Here is a 17,341-nt window from a genome sequence, read left to right as displayed (position 1 = left end):
AAATTCGATAAAATTTTTGAATGTTTTTACGCGCACAATGCATCACCTGAAGTACATACATTAGCTTAGACACTAGGAACACATTGCACACGTTTGCCCTGGTGGACATGGACATGTCACGTCCTTTCCATGCTTCAGCTTTCCTCCTCAACGAGGTTTCCATTGACGACCAGTATGATGAGCTACTCCTCATGTGTGAGAGTGGAACTCCCAGGTATTTCAGCGGACCACGATTCCATGCAATACCGGCAAAAAATGGGGGCGTGGTAGCCCATGAACCATACCAAAATCTATTACATTTTTCCGTGTTCATTGATGCTCCAGTAATACTACAGAAATGTTCTGTAACATGTATGGCCTCTTCCACACTCTTCTTATCAGCACAGAAGACGGCAACGTCATCGGCATAAGCGAGTACCTTTACCTTAGCATTATTAAGAGCAAATCCTTGAATACTCTGACTTGCAAATATGCTCCGGCACAAAGGTTCCAAATATATGGTGAAGAGAAGAGGTGATAATGGACAGCCTTGGCGAACGGAAGCTTTTATGTGTATTTTATCGGAAAGCATGTTGTTCACAATTAATCTTGTAGTGCTATTATGATAACACAGGTTAATACCTTCGGACACTGTTTCGCCTACGTTGATGTGGCGTAGGAGTGCAAACAAAAATGCGTGGCTCACACGATCAAAGGCTTTTGACAAGTCAATTTATATCAAAGCAACTTGTATGTTACTGTCAGAGGCACACTCAAGAACCGAGCGCGCAACGTGGATATTGGTTTGAATATTTCTTCCTTTTATACCACATCTTTGGTGCTCACCAATAAGGTCTTCGATTGCTAGCTGGAGTCTGTCATTCAATATTTTAGCAAAGATCTTGTAATCTACATTGCAAAGTGATATCGGCCTATAATTTTCAACTTTTTTCCTCAAATCCACGTCTTCCGTCTTGGGTTTTAGGACAGTATGGCAGTCGTAAAAGGATGGAGGAAGCGTCTTCCATTGGTAGGAGTCATGAAAAACGTCAAGTAACACTTGACTAAGTTTGTCTCGGTATTTCTTGTAAAACTCTCCGCTAAGCCAATCGGGTCCTGGTGTTTTGCCATTTTGTAGAGAGTCGATTGCGGCCTTGACTTCATCTAAAGTTATAGGGCCTTCTATAATATTTTTATTGTCTTCCCTAAGTGCAGGCATTAATGATAACAAGTTATCTACATTCTTTGCATTGCCTGTGTGAATAGCCTTGCCAAAAATGCTTAAGTAGTAGTTTTCAAATGCTTTAACAATCAAGGTTGGTTCCTTGATAGTTATGCCTTCTTGATCTATTTCTAATATTTCTTTCGATAGGGCATATCACCTCTCATCATCCAGGGATCGTTTGGTGGGTTGCTCGCCAAGCAAAAACTTTTTCGTGCGAGAACGTATTACTGCTCCACGATATCTTTCTGCCTCGAATTTTTGAAGCTGTGTCTTGGTGACATTGATGTCGTCGTTGTAAAAACCGGCATTGATGCTTTCCATCTCATGGAATAACGAAAGAGTTTTATAGAGTTCGCGCTGTTCCTGTTTGTTTTCGTAAGATATTGCTGTAGAGCGTTCAATTGTCAAGTTTTTTTACCTCTTGCTTAAAACTGTCCCATATTGCAAGAATATGGATATTACTATTTTTAAGGCTCTCCGACAGAATTAATGAAACTCCTTTTGAAAACTTCTCATCCTTTAAAAGCTTCACATTACGTTTCCACAGTTCCCATTTGGGCCGAAAAACACGGAGAGTTTTGGTCCCGAAGCTAACAGAAACTAAACAATGGTCAGTAAAGAACACCGGTTTAACGCTATAGTTCTTCATTAAATTAAATTCATCGCCTGACACATATATTCTACCAAGACGAGCGTGTGAAACACCTTGAAAGTGAGTGAAGCGTATTGATTGGTCTTTCCGACATGCCACATCTACAAGGTTGCGCCCCTGGAGTATGTAACGCAGAGCTTTTGTCATACCGTGTCTGCTGTAGCGCACGGTCTTCTGCGCTACAGACACAAATAAATCTCCCATTAGTACAACTGTTTTGTCGGTGTTCAGAAAATGTGCTAGAAACTGGAAGTAAGAAGTCCTTCCATTCACCGTATTAGGAGCATATATACAAATAAAACGCCCAGTTGATCTGTCTTAAAGAAAGGTCACATAAAATGAAACGCCCTTCCTGGTCACTGGTCAAGGAAACACACGAATAGCCAAGCCTTTTACGAAGAAACAGAAAACAACCGGCAGAAAAACCTACTGCCTGACACACATATTTCGAAGTCTTTCCGAAAAGGCTCTAAAGCCTCTGCCACGTCTTCATCTGATGGGAATTTTGCTTCTTGTATTGCGGCTATGTCAACATGCTCGTGATTCAAGAGCCTTAGAAGTTGGTACTGTTTCCTTTTAGATCTAAAGCCTCTCATGACCATCTTCAAGCGTCTTATTGCTACCTGTACTTTGTTTTCGATACGGCTGGTGTCTGGTTCCTACCTGTTTTCTATCTTTTCTCGATTTTGCGACCGCCCCTTCATCAGCTACAACGGTGTCAGACTGATAGCCGAGTCCTTCTGAAAGATCTTTCGGCTTCAGCGCGTCTGCATCCAACCTGATGGTCGTTGGTGCTACCTCAAAGGTGGTGGTGGTGTCGTCTCCACTTGCTGTAGCATCCTCCCCGACGACCGTGGTTGTGTACGAGTTGTCGTCATCATCGTCAGGTGGGGGGGATGGTTCAGGGAGGAGTTCTGGATCGTTTTCCGTGGTTTGGGTGTCGGTCACAGCTGCTGGTAGGTCACCTTCGGCTTGGCTCGTAAAGGCTTCTGGGGGTGGTGTGTGCCCGGAAGCATCGACAACCTCCGAGACATCCATCAGGAGCTCAGACCGTTCCTCTTCATCCTGGGATATCGTTCCGCGAAGCTTGCTTGCATAAGTTGTGACGCAGTCGTCTGCGGTGTGTCCGTAGCGTTTACATTCCGAGCAACGCGGTGTTCTGCACTGTCGGCGGACGTGTCCTACCCTGTTGCACATGAGGCACCAAGGGGGGTCTTCCTGGAATAAGGATGAGCGATTGACATCCATACACTTTGAGTAGGAATGGAATTCTCTCCGTGGTGATTCCTTCATGCAGGGTAATGTTAACTTCCCTATTGAGGGTGTCCATGTGCTCCATGCCGGGACACCGCCACTTCTCTCGGCTGATGTTACGGACTGTGCCGTAAGGCGCCAGAGCTTCGATGATACGCCTATCTTCGAGGTAGTCCGGAAGCCGAATAAGCTTGATCTTGAGGTCCCGGGTGTCTGGGTCAAGGACAAGGTATTTCTTGCCTTTCACGACCAACTCACCACGACTGCAAAGCTTCTCTTTGGCGAGGGCGTTGACGCAGGTCACCATCCACACATGACTCATCTGAAATTGTCCGGTGGCTTTGACATCTTTCAGGTCGATAACATCTTTGATGGCGCCTCGAAAGTCCGGGGCCGTGTATGGCCTAGCAGTCAGATCGGCGTGGAGAAATACGAAGTTGAGGACGATGTTGCCGGTTGGCAGACGTGGAAGTATGACCTTATATTCGTTGGAGACGACATCCGAAGACTTAGAAATAACTCGGCCAGTGGCCGATGCGGTGTTTCCACCAGAGAGCATATTTCCACGGCCGTTCGCAACGGCGTATTCTTCTTCCTCCCCTATACTATGCCATCGCTTAGGAAACTCGATTTGACCATTCGTTTTATACGAGATGCTTCGGCTGCAAATGCAGTTAAGCCTTAAGCATGTTATGCAAAGCACTCGTACATCACTCGCCGTACTTCAGTTCTACTCACCTGCCATGTTTACTTCGTTTCAGCTTCGGTCCAGACGCAGCCAAAGCTACAAGCGCGAGCTCCGGGCTTTCAGCATCCCTGCCAAGCACGCGCGCTCGTGCAGTGCAAGCACTGCTCTGGGCCACATGCCTGCGCTTGTAGCATCGGCTGCGTCTGGACCGAAGCTGAAACGAAGTATAGAGTACTTTCGCGCCGTAGAACGATCCTTTTGTTCGCGCGTCCCCGGCCCAGTACACCTTGTCGTCTTCAACTACACCGCTAAAGTCCCTTACATCGTCGGAACTCACAACAGGCTTGGTCTTGTCGAGTAGAAATACTACTAAAACATAAGACATTGTAGAGCCCGGGCAGGATCGACAGGTTGGAGCAAGCGGGCAAACAAAACGAGTCGAGAGCGATCGTTTATGAAAGCTCGGCGAAGCCTCTATGGCGAAGTGAAGTCAGCGAAGTGGCGTGTTCGGCGGGCTTCTGATCAAGGTTGTCGGTCCGCTGCGTGTCATATCTCTAACATCAGCGGTTTTATGGGCTCACGTCCCGAAATCGTTTTCTTGTGCATAGATTATTTTTCGTATTCATAGATTTGACGAAATAGTGGTATCCGAACGAACTTTACGTCCTTTGACCGTACGTCTGTCCGCACGTCAAAGCTTTTTGACGTACAGTCAGAGCCAATCGATGTACAATCAGAATCGCCCTCAAGACATCTTGATGTCATTTCGCGGCGACCGAGTGCCACCAGGAAACCATCAGAAAGCCGACAAGTGGAGTCTGACTGGAGTTTGACTGTCGGTCAGAGTAACTTGTTGGCCAATCAGACATGCTTGACGTACAGTCAGGCACAGTCAGCGGTCCACTAGAAAACATTGACTGCCAAACAGAGTTTCATTGATGGATTTTTCCTTCGGGTTGTACCGCAGCGAATGCTAGAAGCGCAAGCTTATAGCGTTGGCAGCTGCCCTTAATGCACGAGAGCTTGTGTCGCCGAGATGTGCCCTAGAGCAAGGAGCTAGCGCCTGTAGCCTTTTCTGTGGTACATCATAAGGTGAAACAGAGTATAACAACTGTTTATTCTTTTCTTTTTTCTCCTTTTCTATGTGTTTAGAAAATTTTATTCACAACAGTGGTGTCATGCCCAGAACAAAACCAAAACCCGAAAACGCGCTATGTACAGTATATAAAGGCTTTCAAGCTAGCCAACCCCGTGCCTAAGGCGCGGGCGCGCACCCGCCTCTCGGCAAAGCGCCCGTCCCCGCGATCACTCGCGCAAAGAGGCCCCCCAACCGGTACCGCGCTCGCACGTCCCGCCCCTGCGACGCCTCAAAGAGAGGGCCGCATCGCGTCCCGTTTCCCCTTTCTCCGCATATGAGTTTCCCGGTGCGTGGGTTTGGAAAAGAACGAAAGCTATGAAATAATGATAAATGTCTTCATGAAGATGTGTGGACTTTCGATTTTTGTGGTGTTTTATTCCTTTTCTGATAAACGTTCGGTTTTTGCGGTGTCAGAGGGGACCTTGAAGCTGGTGCTGGTGTCCGCCTCGTTATACTGTGTACTGTCTCAGCAGTTAAATTTCCTTTTCGTTCCGTGCAATGGATGGATCACTGACACACGTGCCGTGCTTCCCTGATGCCATGTGGAAGGCTTTTATGATTTCGCGTTGGTTTCTATTTTTCGATCTGTCCATGACTGATGTATTTCCAAATAGCGTTTCGCAGCTGCATCTTGCGCAATGCGCTGATAAGTTGCCAGGTGCATGAAATTGCCCGATTGCATATTTATGCTCTCTGAGTCTGTCATTTAAGCACCTCCCCGTCTGCCCGATTTATGAGTTTCCGCATGTCAACGGTATATTGTAGACGAACCCTTCTACGCAATCTACGAACTTGCTGTTGTGCCTTACCCGACACGACCATTGACCCGATGTGTCGCCTTCCTCTTTGTTAACCTTTTTGCACAGTCGTTTTGGCTTAAAGGGGGCGGATAGAGCCACTTTGACCTCGTGCGTTTCGGCGATCTTTTTCAGGCTGTGCGAAAATTTATGAATGTATGGCATCACTACCAGTGGTTTTTTGACCGGGTCCTTTTCCTTGATTTTGTGATTGCCTCTGAGTGTTGCTATGCATTTTTCTGCCACTGCTCCTAGCAGAGGTTCTGGGTAGCCGCTTGCTTGCGTTGCCTGTCGGTGCGTATGGCAGGCCATAAAGAAATCTTGCCACCACAGAATGTCAGAAGGCGTACAAAGGCAAATCACCCGACTACAAGCAAGTGGCTACCCAGAACCCTTGCAAGTAGCAGTGGCAGAAAAATGCATAGCAACACCCAGAGGCAATCACAAAACCAAGGAAAAGGACCCGGTCAAAAAAACACTGGTAGTGATGCCATATATTTATAAATTTTTGCACAGACTGAAAAAGATCGCCGAAACGCACGAAGACAAAGTGGCTCTATCCGCCCCCTTTAAGCTAAAAGGACTGTGCAAAAAGGTTAACAAAGAGGAAGGCGACACATCGGGTCAATCGTCGTGTCGGGTAAGGCACAAAAGCAAGTTCGTAGAATGAGTAGAAGGGGTCGTCTACAAAATACCATTGACGTGCGGAAACTCATACACCGGGCAGACGGGGAGGTGCTTAAATGACAGACTCAGAGAGCATAAATATGCATGCGGGCAATTGCAAGCACCTAGAGACTTAGCAGCGGATTGCGCAAGATGCAGTTGCGAACCGCTATTTGGAAATACATCAGTCATGGACAGATCAAAAAATAAAAACAAGCGCGAAATCATAGAAGCCTTCCACATGGCATCACGGAAGCACGGCACGTGTGTCAGTGATCCATTCATTGCACTGAACGAAAAGGAAATTTAACTGCTGAGACACCACACAGCATAACGAGGCGGACACCAGCACCAGCTTCCAGGTCCCCTCTCACACCACAAAACCAAACGTTTACCAGAAAAAAAAAAACAAAAAAAACATCACAAAAATCGAAAGTCCACACATCGTCATGAAGACATTTATCATTATTTCATAGCTTTCGTTCTTTTCCAAACTCACGCACGGAGAAAAAAGGAAAGGATAAACAGTTGTGAGTCTGCGCCCATTCGTGTTCGTTGTGTTTCTCCTCATCTCAATGTAACTCATCCTTTTCCTTTCAATTTTTGGTCACGCGTTTGTTCTGTAGAACTTCGCAGCGCAGCACGTCTATCAATGTACAACCAACTAGCCCAAATGCAAGTTCAAGCTTTATTAATCTCCGTGAGACGTGAGAATGTGACGCTAGTGGTTGGGATAGAACACGAAAGTTTGTGAACATGACGTTACCTTTGATTAAAAGAAAACAAAAAAAAAACGACCCCATTTTTCTATCAGCCGACGTCCACTTTGACGTAATATTGACGAAACAAGAAATGGAACTGTAAGCGCCTCTAGGATTTATTTCAGTAAAAGAACGGCAAGAAAGAAAGCCTCATTTTTTTTCTGCCAAGTGTTTAATTGAAGTAAATGGGAGTAAAACAATAATGTCCGAGACGACAATTTAGGTAGCCGTGCAATTAAGCAACAATGCCGACCAGCATTTTATTGTGAAAAATTAAAATGTCCTAAAAAGTGAAGTGCACGTTTCCATGGGTAAATGAGACGAGAGTAACATGCACGACGAAAACAACAACGGTTTTCTCCACACGTTAAAAAGATGGCCGAACACGACCAGGCACCGGCCAATCACAACGTCATAAGAAAAGCGCGCAACACCGCGATTGGCTGGCACCTGGTCGGGTTCGGCTATCTACCCGACACGTTGCAAGGCTCGTCTGTCGTTTCGTCATGCATGGTCTCGCCCTTTAAATGAGGAAGTTAATGAACTGGCGACTATCGTTACTATAAAGAAGACCTGAAAGTTGCAGACCAGTTAATCCCAGTATCATTTTTTTTTCTATTGTGAATGAGGTACTTTACGTACTAACTGTTGTGTGCATGCGGGTGTCCAAAAGAAGACGAGTTTGCATCTTTCGGAAGAAATCTCTATTTTGCAACTGAGGAAAAGATTCTCCGCGGCGCGGCAGCTCGCTGCTCCTTTTTTCAGGGGCGCGATAGTAGCAGACGGAAACTGAAACACGACACTGACTCACCAGATCACTGAACTCGTTCATTCCAAGATAAAAGGAAACTTCACCGTTGGCATATTTCTCGTTGTGCGCGGAAACTTCCTGTCTCTTTTTCATGTACACCTTCATTCGGAAATGCTCCTCTGCCTCAGACGCATATGACTTCCCTGGAGAAACAAAGAAAAAAGTTTTAAAAACAATATTCTTCTTTTTACTATATGCGTTTGTTTTGCTACGTAGCGTTTTGTTGTTGCTGATGTTTTTAACGAGGCAATGTTGCAATTTTTGAAAGAAAGACAACGCCTTATTGGTTCTTGTACACTCTCGTTTGCTCATTTCAGAACTTACCATTTTTTTATGCAAAATATTTAAGCAATTTTCTGAAATTTTCAACGAGGAAATAGCGGTCAGCGGAGGCCGCGAATACATGGAGACAAGTAGAGTCGCTGCCGGAAACGAACATTTCCTCATTTAAATTTTTCTAACATCGCTTACAACATTTGTATTAAGCAACGGTAAGTTTTGAAACTTGAGCATCTGGATCTAATTGTTAGCGCTACATTTGACAGAAAAATGAGCGTTCAACGACACCGAACTTATTTTGCACGCTAAGAAAAAAAAAAAAAAAAAACACGAGTGTCTTTTTTCTTAAATAGATTCTGCGGCAAGTACTATCTTTCGGACACTATTGGCCTAAATTTTTATAAACTTTTTAAAGAAAAACGTTACCGTATTTGGCTTTGAAGGCCTCCCACTCAGCCTTCAGGTTTGCATCATCTCCGACATCGTTCGCTGCCACGACAAAAAAATACACCACGAAGAAACACAGCATCGTCGGTCAATGCGCTTGAAAACCTATGAGGACAATCGTGATAGTGTCAGACGAATTGGAAGAAAAAGGTCATCATACAGATTAAAAGTATCAAGAACCAGCAGTTTTATTTTTAACATAGAATGTGTTTATGACTTGGGTTTCAACGAAAGGCCTGACACTTGGGTGGAACGAAAACCCGTTACACTCAGGTCAGGAAGACAAAGAGCATGCTTAGCACATCGGAGGCTATGCATAAGCAAACAAAGCATAGAGAAGCATACTTTATAATGCTAAATCATAATTAAGCAGATTTAATCGTAATTTATTTGCGAAATGTTTACATGTAGTTAGTTTATCTCTTTATAGTATTGAGAAACGCAGTCATAGAAGCAGTAAGATCAACTTTACGCTCATAATTGTTTTTACCTCGGAGTAGGAGCATTTCTTTTGTCTTCGCTCGGACTAATATACTATTTTATTATTAGTATTACTTTGTTTAAGGACTACTTCATAATCATGTGCTTGGTAAAGCGTTTTTATTTGACTGTCTACAAATGGGCGCCTAAAATAATAAGAAAATTGTTATTGGGATTATGCCCCAATAACAATTTACTTGAATCCATACAGAGAAAAGGCTTGCGTTTCATATACAACAAATTTCAGAGACAATACCCGGTTTCCGAACTATATGTGTGTTCCAGCATTAGCCCATTAACCCATAGACGCATGTTTCAAAGATTAAAATTTTTGCTCGACCTACTGAACAACCGATTTAATATTGACACCTCTACATATATTTCACCTGCTCTTCATAATTACCCCACGCGAAATTTTCCTTGTAGATCATTACAAGAATACAGCTGTAGGGTCGATGTATTTAAGTTCTCATTTTTCCCAAGGACCATTCATGATTGGAATGCCCTACCCAGTCATATAATAAATGCTTCATCTGAGTCATCGCTCATTGCTAACCTTCGCAGTTTCTGTAACTCCTGCGATTGACGGTATTTCTTGTAGGTTGTTTTGTCGTTGTTTTTTTGCTCTAATTTTTATTCAATACTGTATGATGATGACATTGATTGCCTTATTCGCGTGTGCTAAAACTACTAGAAATGTATGCCTTTATACAACATTATGTACCCCCTCCTACCACATCTCCCGAAGGAGATAGTAGTATCAATAAATAAATAAATAAATAAATAAATATTTCTCATGAAGTTTTGGTTTAAATTACAGTAAAAAAAAATGATTTCCTTTTAATTCCCTTTACTTTATTTTTGTTCCATTGTAACGCTTAACTTTGTGCCCCCAGTGTTCACTACCCGTCAGTGCGCATTCCATTTCACAAGCTATACGTAACAATACGAAAGACATGATCAACGTTTATATTAATCCAGATGACCAACTTTTCTAACAATTCCTGCCATATATTTTATTGGTTTGTCTAGTGCGGAGAAAAACCACAGAGTTAACATAAAAATCTAAAGGAAAAGGTCCCATACATTCGTGCCGCTTCGGAACGGCGGGCATAGACGCGGACATCGGCGGTTCCAGATGGTGGTCCCCCAATGGGCCAATATAGCTGCAACGCTTTAATATGGAGCAGAAGTAGCAAACCACCGCCAGTAAGGTATGTATCTCGTTCTTTCTTAGCTTACTTTGCAAAAAAAACAACAACAACAACAACAAAGAAACACCGGAATTGCGCATTGTATATAAAAACAAATACAGTTGACAAGCGCACGAGCAACTTCAACTTGTCACTGCAAATCGAACACGCGCCTAACCTTTCGTCCGCTTTCTTTCTCTGCTGTTCGCTTTCTTTCTCGTTCTTTCTCTCGGGACCGCCGATGTTAGCGTTCAGGATTCTCCGCGTTCTGCTCCCGTCATTCACCCCCCTGATATTAGGGAGTTTTCGTAGTAGATGGTTTCCGCTGTCCCGCAACGGTTCCCCGCACGCCGCTACGAGATCCGGGACTCTGCAGGCAAGGCTAGCGCCGCGCATGCGCAGTAGTGGCGTCTTCGTTGCGGAGAGCGTAGCGGAGGTGGGAAGACGGTCTACGAAAACTCCCTATTGTGGACTTTTAGCAAGCCGTTACCGTGTTCCGCGTACCGCACTACCGGAGCCTTGGAAGCGTGCTTTTATGCGCGCGCCCCGCGGTCGCGGTATCACTTAGACGTGCGTTTAAATGCATGCTTCAAAGCCTCCAGTAGTGCAGTACGCGGAACACAGTAACGGTTTGCTCAAGGTTCCTATTAAATGGCAACATAACTGGGAATATAGGAGAGCGCAGAATGCACATTCTTTCTGGCAGCGCGTGCTGTGCAGCTACGCTAACTTTCATTACCGCGCTAATAGACCGCGAACGGCATCTCGAATATTCGCAAAACTATTGGTTGTTACAGGAAGCAAGCCGACTGGTGACGCAGCACTCCAGCCGAATATAGGAGCCACATTCGACTGCTACGCCCTCGGTACCGTTTGCTACCGTTGGTAATCTTGTCCGAAGAGACAAACCAATTGTGCGCTTTTTATTAACACAAGATGTGTTTTATCTGTCGAGCTTTTTTAAACATTGACCCGCTCGTGCTTAATACCAAAATAAGGACACCCCGACGAGAATCGAAGCAGCCAGCAAGCGATTATTAGTCGGATATCCTACCGACTGAGCTCAGCAATGCAGTGAAAACAACTGCGCAGAGCGCAGGTGCGCGAGGAACAGCTGAGGTTCAAAGAGGGTGGTTTGCATTCGTTGTCAACATAATCAAGATTGCGTTTTTTTGTTATTATTTTTTATCTGGGAACCTTACGCTCCTGATCCCTATCTTCATTTCTTTGTTCTATCAGACCCCTCTAATTGAAATGCAGTTAGTTGATTCTGAATCAAATATTGTTTGATATGGTCTCTGTAAGTCAGATCTTAAAATGCGATCTGTTCGTCTTCAAACGATGTAGCAGAAACATAAATAGGTAAATTTGGCTGGCGCTTACCCCACCTGGCCGGTCGTTTTCTTGGGTAATGCCTCGTCGAGTATACAGTCAAGACGGTGTGCTGTAAACCTTAAAAGAACACCTACAAGTGGAACCCACGAGTGCTCAATTCTCGCCGTAAACTGGCCTTATATAAGAAGCGCTCCTAAAATTGGCAGGTAACGATGAACAATAAATCGAGTGTTTCTGCCAAACGGTTTCTGGCTTTGATGACGTTCTCTATTCCTACTATCAGATGCTCCCATAAATCGATCGAGGTAAGGAGGGAACAGGTGAGCCATTTTCCGATGGTGCCTAAACGCTTGGATCCGCTTTCTTGGGAGAATTATTGCTTTCGCGCAGATGCCAACACTCAGCAGCACACAACTGCGCACCGCAACCTCAGCCCTGAGCTAACCTCGATGTTGTGCACAACCTCCGCTTACCGCCCTTGTTTTGTTGTTGCGTTTATTTTTCTTACTCTCCTGCAGGATACATTGTTCATTCCACACTTCGCGTGGACGGAAATCGTAACACTCAGCAATACACAGATGCCGTACACCGTAGCCTCAGCTAACCTCAGTATTGTATACAACTTGCAATTCACCTCATAGTTTCTTTCTTAGTTGACTCCCGACTAGCGCATTGTTGACTCCACACTTTGCCATGATGTATGTTCTGCACTGAATGCTTCCTACGTACATCAAATAAATGGGCAGCTCAATTATGCTGTTCTGTCTTAATGATTGGCATGCCACAACAATTGCATGTCCAGAGAGCGATTGATATTTCTTCTCCAGAAGCAAAACGGCACTATGATCCGTTTTTGTTCAATAAATTACAGGGTGGCTTGGTTGGTTTAAAAAGAGACAAAATTGCTCAAACACTGGTTAGAAGGATCGATAAGAAAGGAATCCGCCAACCCCCCCCCCCCCCCCCTCCCCCGTCTTCTGTGCTCAATTTTCGATTGTCTTGTGTTAAATTGGTTTGCGATATTTACCCTGCTTTCCGCTATTGAGTGTTTTTATATGTTTCGTTTTACTCCTTGTAGTGAAAACACTCGAATAGCTTTAAAAGGCAATTGTTATTGACTATGTTAAGGTGTTTCTCAAGCTTGCCTAGACAAGCAGTTTTTGCTTTTGTGGGCCAGAACGTTCTGTATCAATATCTATTAGTGAAATCATCATTAATATTGCTATTATTAGGATGCTTATCTTGCTTGCTGTCTTTTATAACGGCAGTAAAATGTTACAGTTAATGAAAGGTGTGTGCTGAACTCATTGTTACGGAAAATGAACGTGTAGGTCATTGGTGTTCCAAGGTTTTGCTCACTTTAATCAAGGCAATCTTTGGCCAAGCTTTTCACGTGGTTTGCAAATCCCATTGTCAAGCATTTACCCGGAGCTTAGGTGCTGGTGAGCTACGCAATCATCTCGTCTCATTTATTATTTTATATATTTTTTGCGTTCATGCAGAGCTCGATGGCACCACAGTAAACTGTTAGCTGCAGCGCGTGAGCAGGTACGACCATGTTTATATTGAAACTTGTTCAATCATACTGCATCGCGTCGCGTGGTTTACGTGATGTGATCCCGTGACGCTAAGGACGCCACTTTCATGCCGCTTTTTTGTCTGTTTTTCGAGTCCCTTTTTTTGTCGACCTTTTTTTACAGAGCCTCCATTATTTATTTATTTATTCATTTATTCCAGCGATAGCTGTTAGTGGGACACTTCGCGGTTTCGCGCCCTCGACCGCGCTTCATATCGACGCTGGCCGTTTTCGGCACTCCGCCAAAACATTCCACGGGCCGCTCATCACCAGATAACAAACAAACAAGATAACATGCATGGTCAGTAAAACAGTACTCACCGTGCAATATGGCAGTGAACTGGGATAGGTGCCCATATGACCCAGAATTATCACAAACAACAATTCTCGGGAGGTACGCAGATAAGACAGCCTTAGAGTTTCACGATGCATTCTGTGTCAGAAAGCAAGGGGAAAGCAAGCCTGTTAGTGCCACGTCAATGCACCTGACAAACAAAGAGTTTTATTTACTAAAGGAATAGCCAGAAAGATGGTATTTATTGCGTGTGTTTGTTTCAATAAACCATCATTTGAAAGTTCACTTCGTCTTGTCTACTTCCTCGTCCCTGTTTATTCGGTGCTTTTCGTTTAACACGTGTGATTGTTTGTACCCAAGTGACATACGAAAACACGCTCTGCTTCTACGCAAAAAGCTAAAATGCTCTATACTTAATACACCCTCATTGGTTCCAAAACACTATGGAATATTCGTCCGGTTTGTTACTCGGTTTAATACGAAACGCCTATGCGGACTCTATGTGCGCGCTCGCACCTTTGCCGTTCATTCAGTCCGTCTGCTTCAAAACGACACCCTAGTGGCTCCTACGTCACTCCTCAGCTGTCGCTGTGTTTCACTTTACGGGTTGCGTTGATTTCTTTGTTTTTATTTATTCATTTATTTATCATCTATTTCAATACGCTCAGAGACATCGGCGTTACAGACGTTAGTGGGTTATAAGATATATATATATATATAAAAGAACAACAGTACAAAACATTGTACACCTTAAAGAGGCTCAACACAGCAACTACGGTTACTAAAACCGGAATTTCTAAACTTGTTAGTATACATTCTATCCCAAGTGTGAGAAGGTGATTCCAGTAGGTGTTGGGAATAAATAAATTGTATAAACAAATTGGTCCTGCAACGCGAGGCACCAACTTCGTGCCTATTGTCGATGCGCGATGAGAAGTACTGTGGAGGTGTTATACATTGTATGGGAACAAGCACAACTGGCACACTTTTCTAAATGAGAAAGGATAGGTAATGGTAAGCGTATTTTTGATCTCTGTCACACTAGAGATGCGGTGGTAATTCGAAAGTATAATGAGCAATGAATGATTTTCTACAGAGTCTATCTCTGAAATGAGAAACTCAAGACCGCGGGGTCCTAGATCAAGGCAGCATATTCCGCTTTACTAACGCGGGTTATATACATGACCAACTTCAAAGACCCGGAAAAATATTATTCTAAGGCAATCAAGTATGCGATTAGCATTGTTCACAATTTAGTCTACGCGAGTTTTGCAAGACAAATTACAAGTAACGTGAACATCCAGATACTTATACGAGGACGCATGTTCGAGACAGCAATTACCGAGAGTGACCAGGACGTAAAGTGCTAAGACGGGACACACGTATGTATTTACAAGTATATAAGTTGAATTTCGCACACCACAGGTCATACCACTCCGAGATGAGCTTAATGTCAGTTTGAAGGAAAAAGATGGTATCATCATTGTTATTTTCCAGATAAACGACGGAGTCATCGTCAGTCAACAAGTCAGTCAACTAGGGTTTCGTGCTCTCGGGGTTTAATTTTAATGAAATTCATGGATCTGTATGTTTGGTGCCTTGTTTGTTTGTTTGTGTGTTTGTTTGTTTGTTGTGCGTATTAGTTGGCAAATTTGGTGCAATTAGGTATAAGCTTACACAAGCTCGAGCCAAAGCACCTGGACGCAGCAAGGCGGCAGCGGTAAGTCATGTAACCAGACACCGCACCGGCTACACCTGAGTTATAGTCGGTTTGATGTAGCACTCTGGTGACAGAAAAAGAATCACCTGAACACTCCTGTAAGTGTTACCTTGATCCGTCAGCGTGGCATTGGCTTGTCAAGTAAAAGCATATTGTAACGCATGCAGTATTGTTCATTATGTTTCAGAGTTGCAAGACCAGGAACATTGCACAGGATCGCCCGAGAACCCTAGTACGTAGCCTCAGCATGGCAAGTAGCAGTTTCGCAGAACTCACAATTTTTTGTTTTGCTGTGCGTAATGTTTCAGAGCTGCATGACCAGGAATCTGTTACGGAGCTTTGGATGAAGGATATTGCTTGATTAGAAGAAGAAAATCGCCGGCTTCTCTCGGATCTGCGCTTTGCTCGAACCGGTCTTAGGAAGCAAAAGTTTGAAGAGGACGCATTTAGGGATAACGAAGGTTTGGTCAGTTTTTATACGGGGCTTCCAAAATCTACAGTCCTTTTTGCTGTCTACGAGCTGCTGCAGCCTCACGTCAGCCATAATGCTCACAACTGCCTGAGCAACTTTCAGGAAATGATCCTTTTCTTCATCAGGCTTCGGATGAATGTGCCCCAACGGGACCTCGCCCACAGGTGAAAATGGTCGAGCTTCACAAATACCAGCTTATCGGTTATGATACTTACAGGGGTGGATGCAGTTTTTTCCAGATTAGGGAGGGGGGGGGGGGGGCTTATCAAATGTTTGAGAAGACACACTCCCCTTTTTCCGCCCTAAATATTTCCACGTGCGGAGAGCACTTCTTGTGTGGAGGGTTGTCACGCGCTTCTCTCAAGTTGGCTCGAGCCGTAATGCTTGCCCTTCGCCAAGTTATGTTGCATACCAGTTACCAACCGAGCCATATAACTAGTAATTTGTTAGATTTAATAATTGAGAATATTCTCAATTATTAAAATAGGAATTCTCAATTATTCTCAATTAGAGTGAGAGGCTCTCGCTCTGGTCTTCGGCGTAACGAAGTTTAGAGACTACCTATTTGGACATGAGTTCACCCAGGTCACGGATCATCAGCCACTCCTGGGGTTGCTGAGATCCGACCGCCCGACTCCCGCTATGGCTGCGGCGCGAATTCAACGATGGGCGCTGCTTTTGGGAAGCTTCCGCTACAAGCTACAGTCCAAGCCTGGCCAAGAAATGCTAAATGTGGATGCCCTGAGCAGGCTACCGCTACCGGCAGTAGCAACAGCAGGAGCGGAAACAGGTGCTGAAGGTGAGCTTCCCGAATATGTGCTTGCTATGGAGCAGTTAGAGGAGGGTGTCGTGACAACTAGGGAGTTGAAACAAATGACAGCAACAGACTCAGTGTTAGCGCAGGTCAAGAACTACATCATAAATGGATGGCTCAAATGTGAGAAGAGCCTAGACTCGAACCTTCAACCGTTTTACGGAGGAAACTAGAACTGTCGGTGGCACATGACCTGGTATACTTGGGCCACCGCGTCATTGTGCCTAGGAAGGCTAGGGGGCGCCTGCTATTACTGCTTCATGAGAGTCATCAGGTAGCGTCGGCTATGAAAGCGATAGCAAGATCTCAATTTTGGTGGCCTGGACTGGACAAGGAAATAGAGCACACGTCAGCGACGTGTGACGCCTGTGTCAAAATGTTGCTCATGCCAGCGTCAAAGGCACCAGTTAACTGGCCCGAAGCACACGAAAACTGGTCCAGAGTACATGTTGATTTTCTAGGCCCTTTTAGAGAAAAAATGATATTGGTAGTGGTCGACGCACACAGTAAGTGGATTGAGGCCGTTCCTATGAAACAGGCCACAAGCGCGAATACTGTGTCGTGTTTGCGAGATGTGTTTAGCCACTTCGGGATACCCCACACCTTGGTCTCGGATAATGGTACACCTTTCACCAGTGCCGAGTTCTTGAAGTTCACGTCAAAAAACAACATAAAGCACATCAGGACCGCACGATTTCACCCTCAGTCAAATGGTCTGGCGGAACGCGCGGTAAGAACTATAAAAGATGGGTTGAAGAA

The 17,341-nt window shown here is 44.5% G+C and overlaps 1 protein-coding gene across 1 annotated transcript in view; it reads right to left on the bottom strand.

Moving 5' to 3' along the window:
- The window catches only part of LOC120841081 (procathepsin L-like), a 54,040-nt gene extending 45,261 nt beyond the window's left edge, over window positions 1–8,779 (bottom strand). Inside the window, exons 1-2 of the mRNA XM_040211908.2 lie at window positions 8,677–8,779; window positions 7,972–8,114 (exon numbers count right to left, since the gene is read on the bottom strand). Coding sequence (XP_040067842.1) covers window positions 7,972–8,114; window positions 8,677–8,779 — 246 coding nt within the window. The remainder of the gene's footprint in view (window positions 1–7,971; window positions 8,115–8,676) is intronic.
- Between the last annotated feature and the right edge of the window lie 8,562 nt (window positions 8,780–17,341).

This window comes from Ixodes scapularis, unplaced genomic scaffold (assembly GCF_016920785.2).
Source record: "Ixodes scapularis isolate PalLabHiFi unplaced genomic scaffold, ASM1692078v2 PGA_scaffold2__306_contigs__length_199485367, whole genome shotgun sequence".
In the NCBI taxonomy this organism is placed as follows: Eukaryota; Metazoa; Arthropoda; class Arachnida; order Ixodida; family Ixodidae; genus Ixodes; species Ixodes scapularis.
Note: the sequence above shows the minus strand (reverse complement) of the source record. Positions and strands in the feature narration are given on the sequence as shown.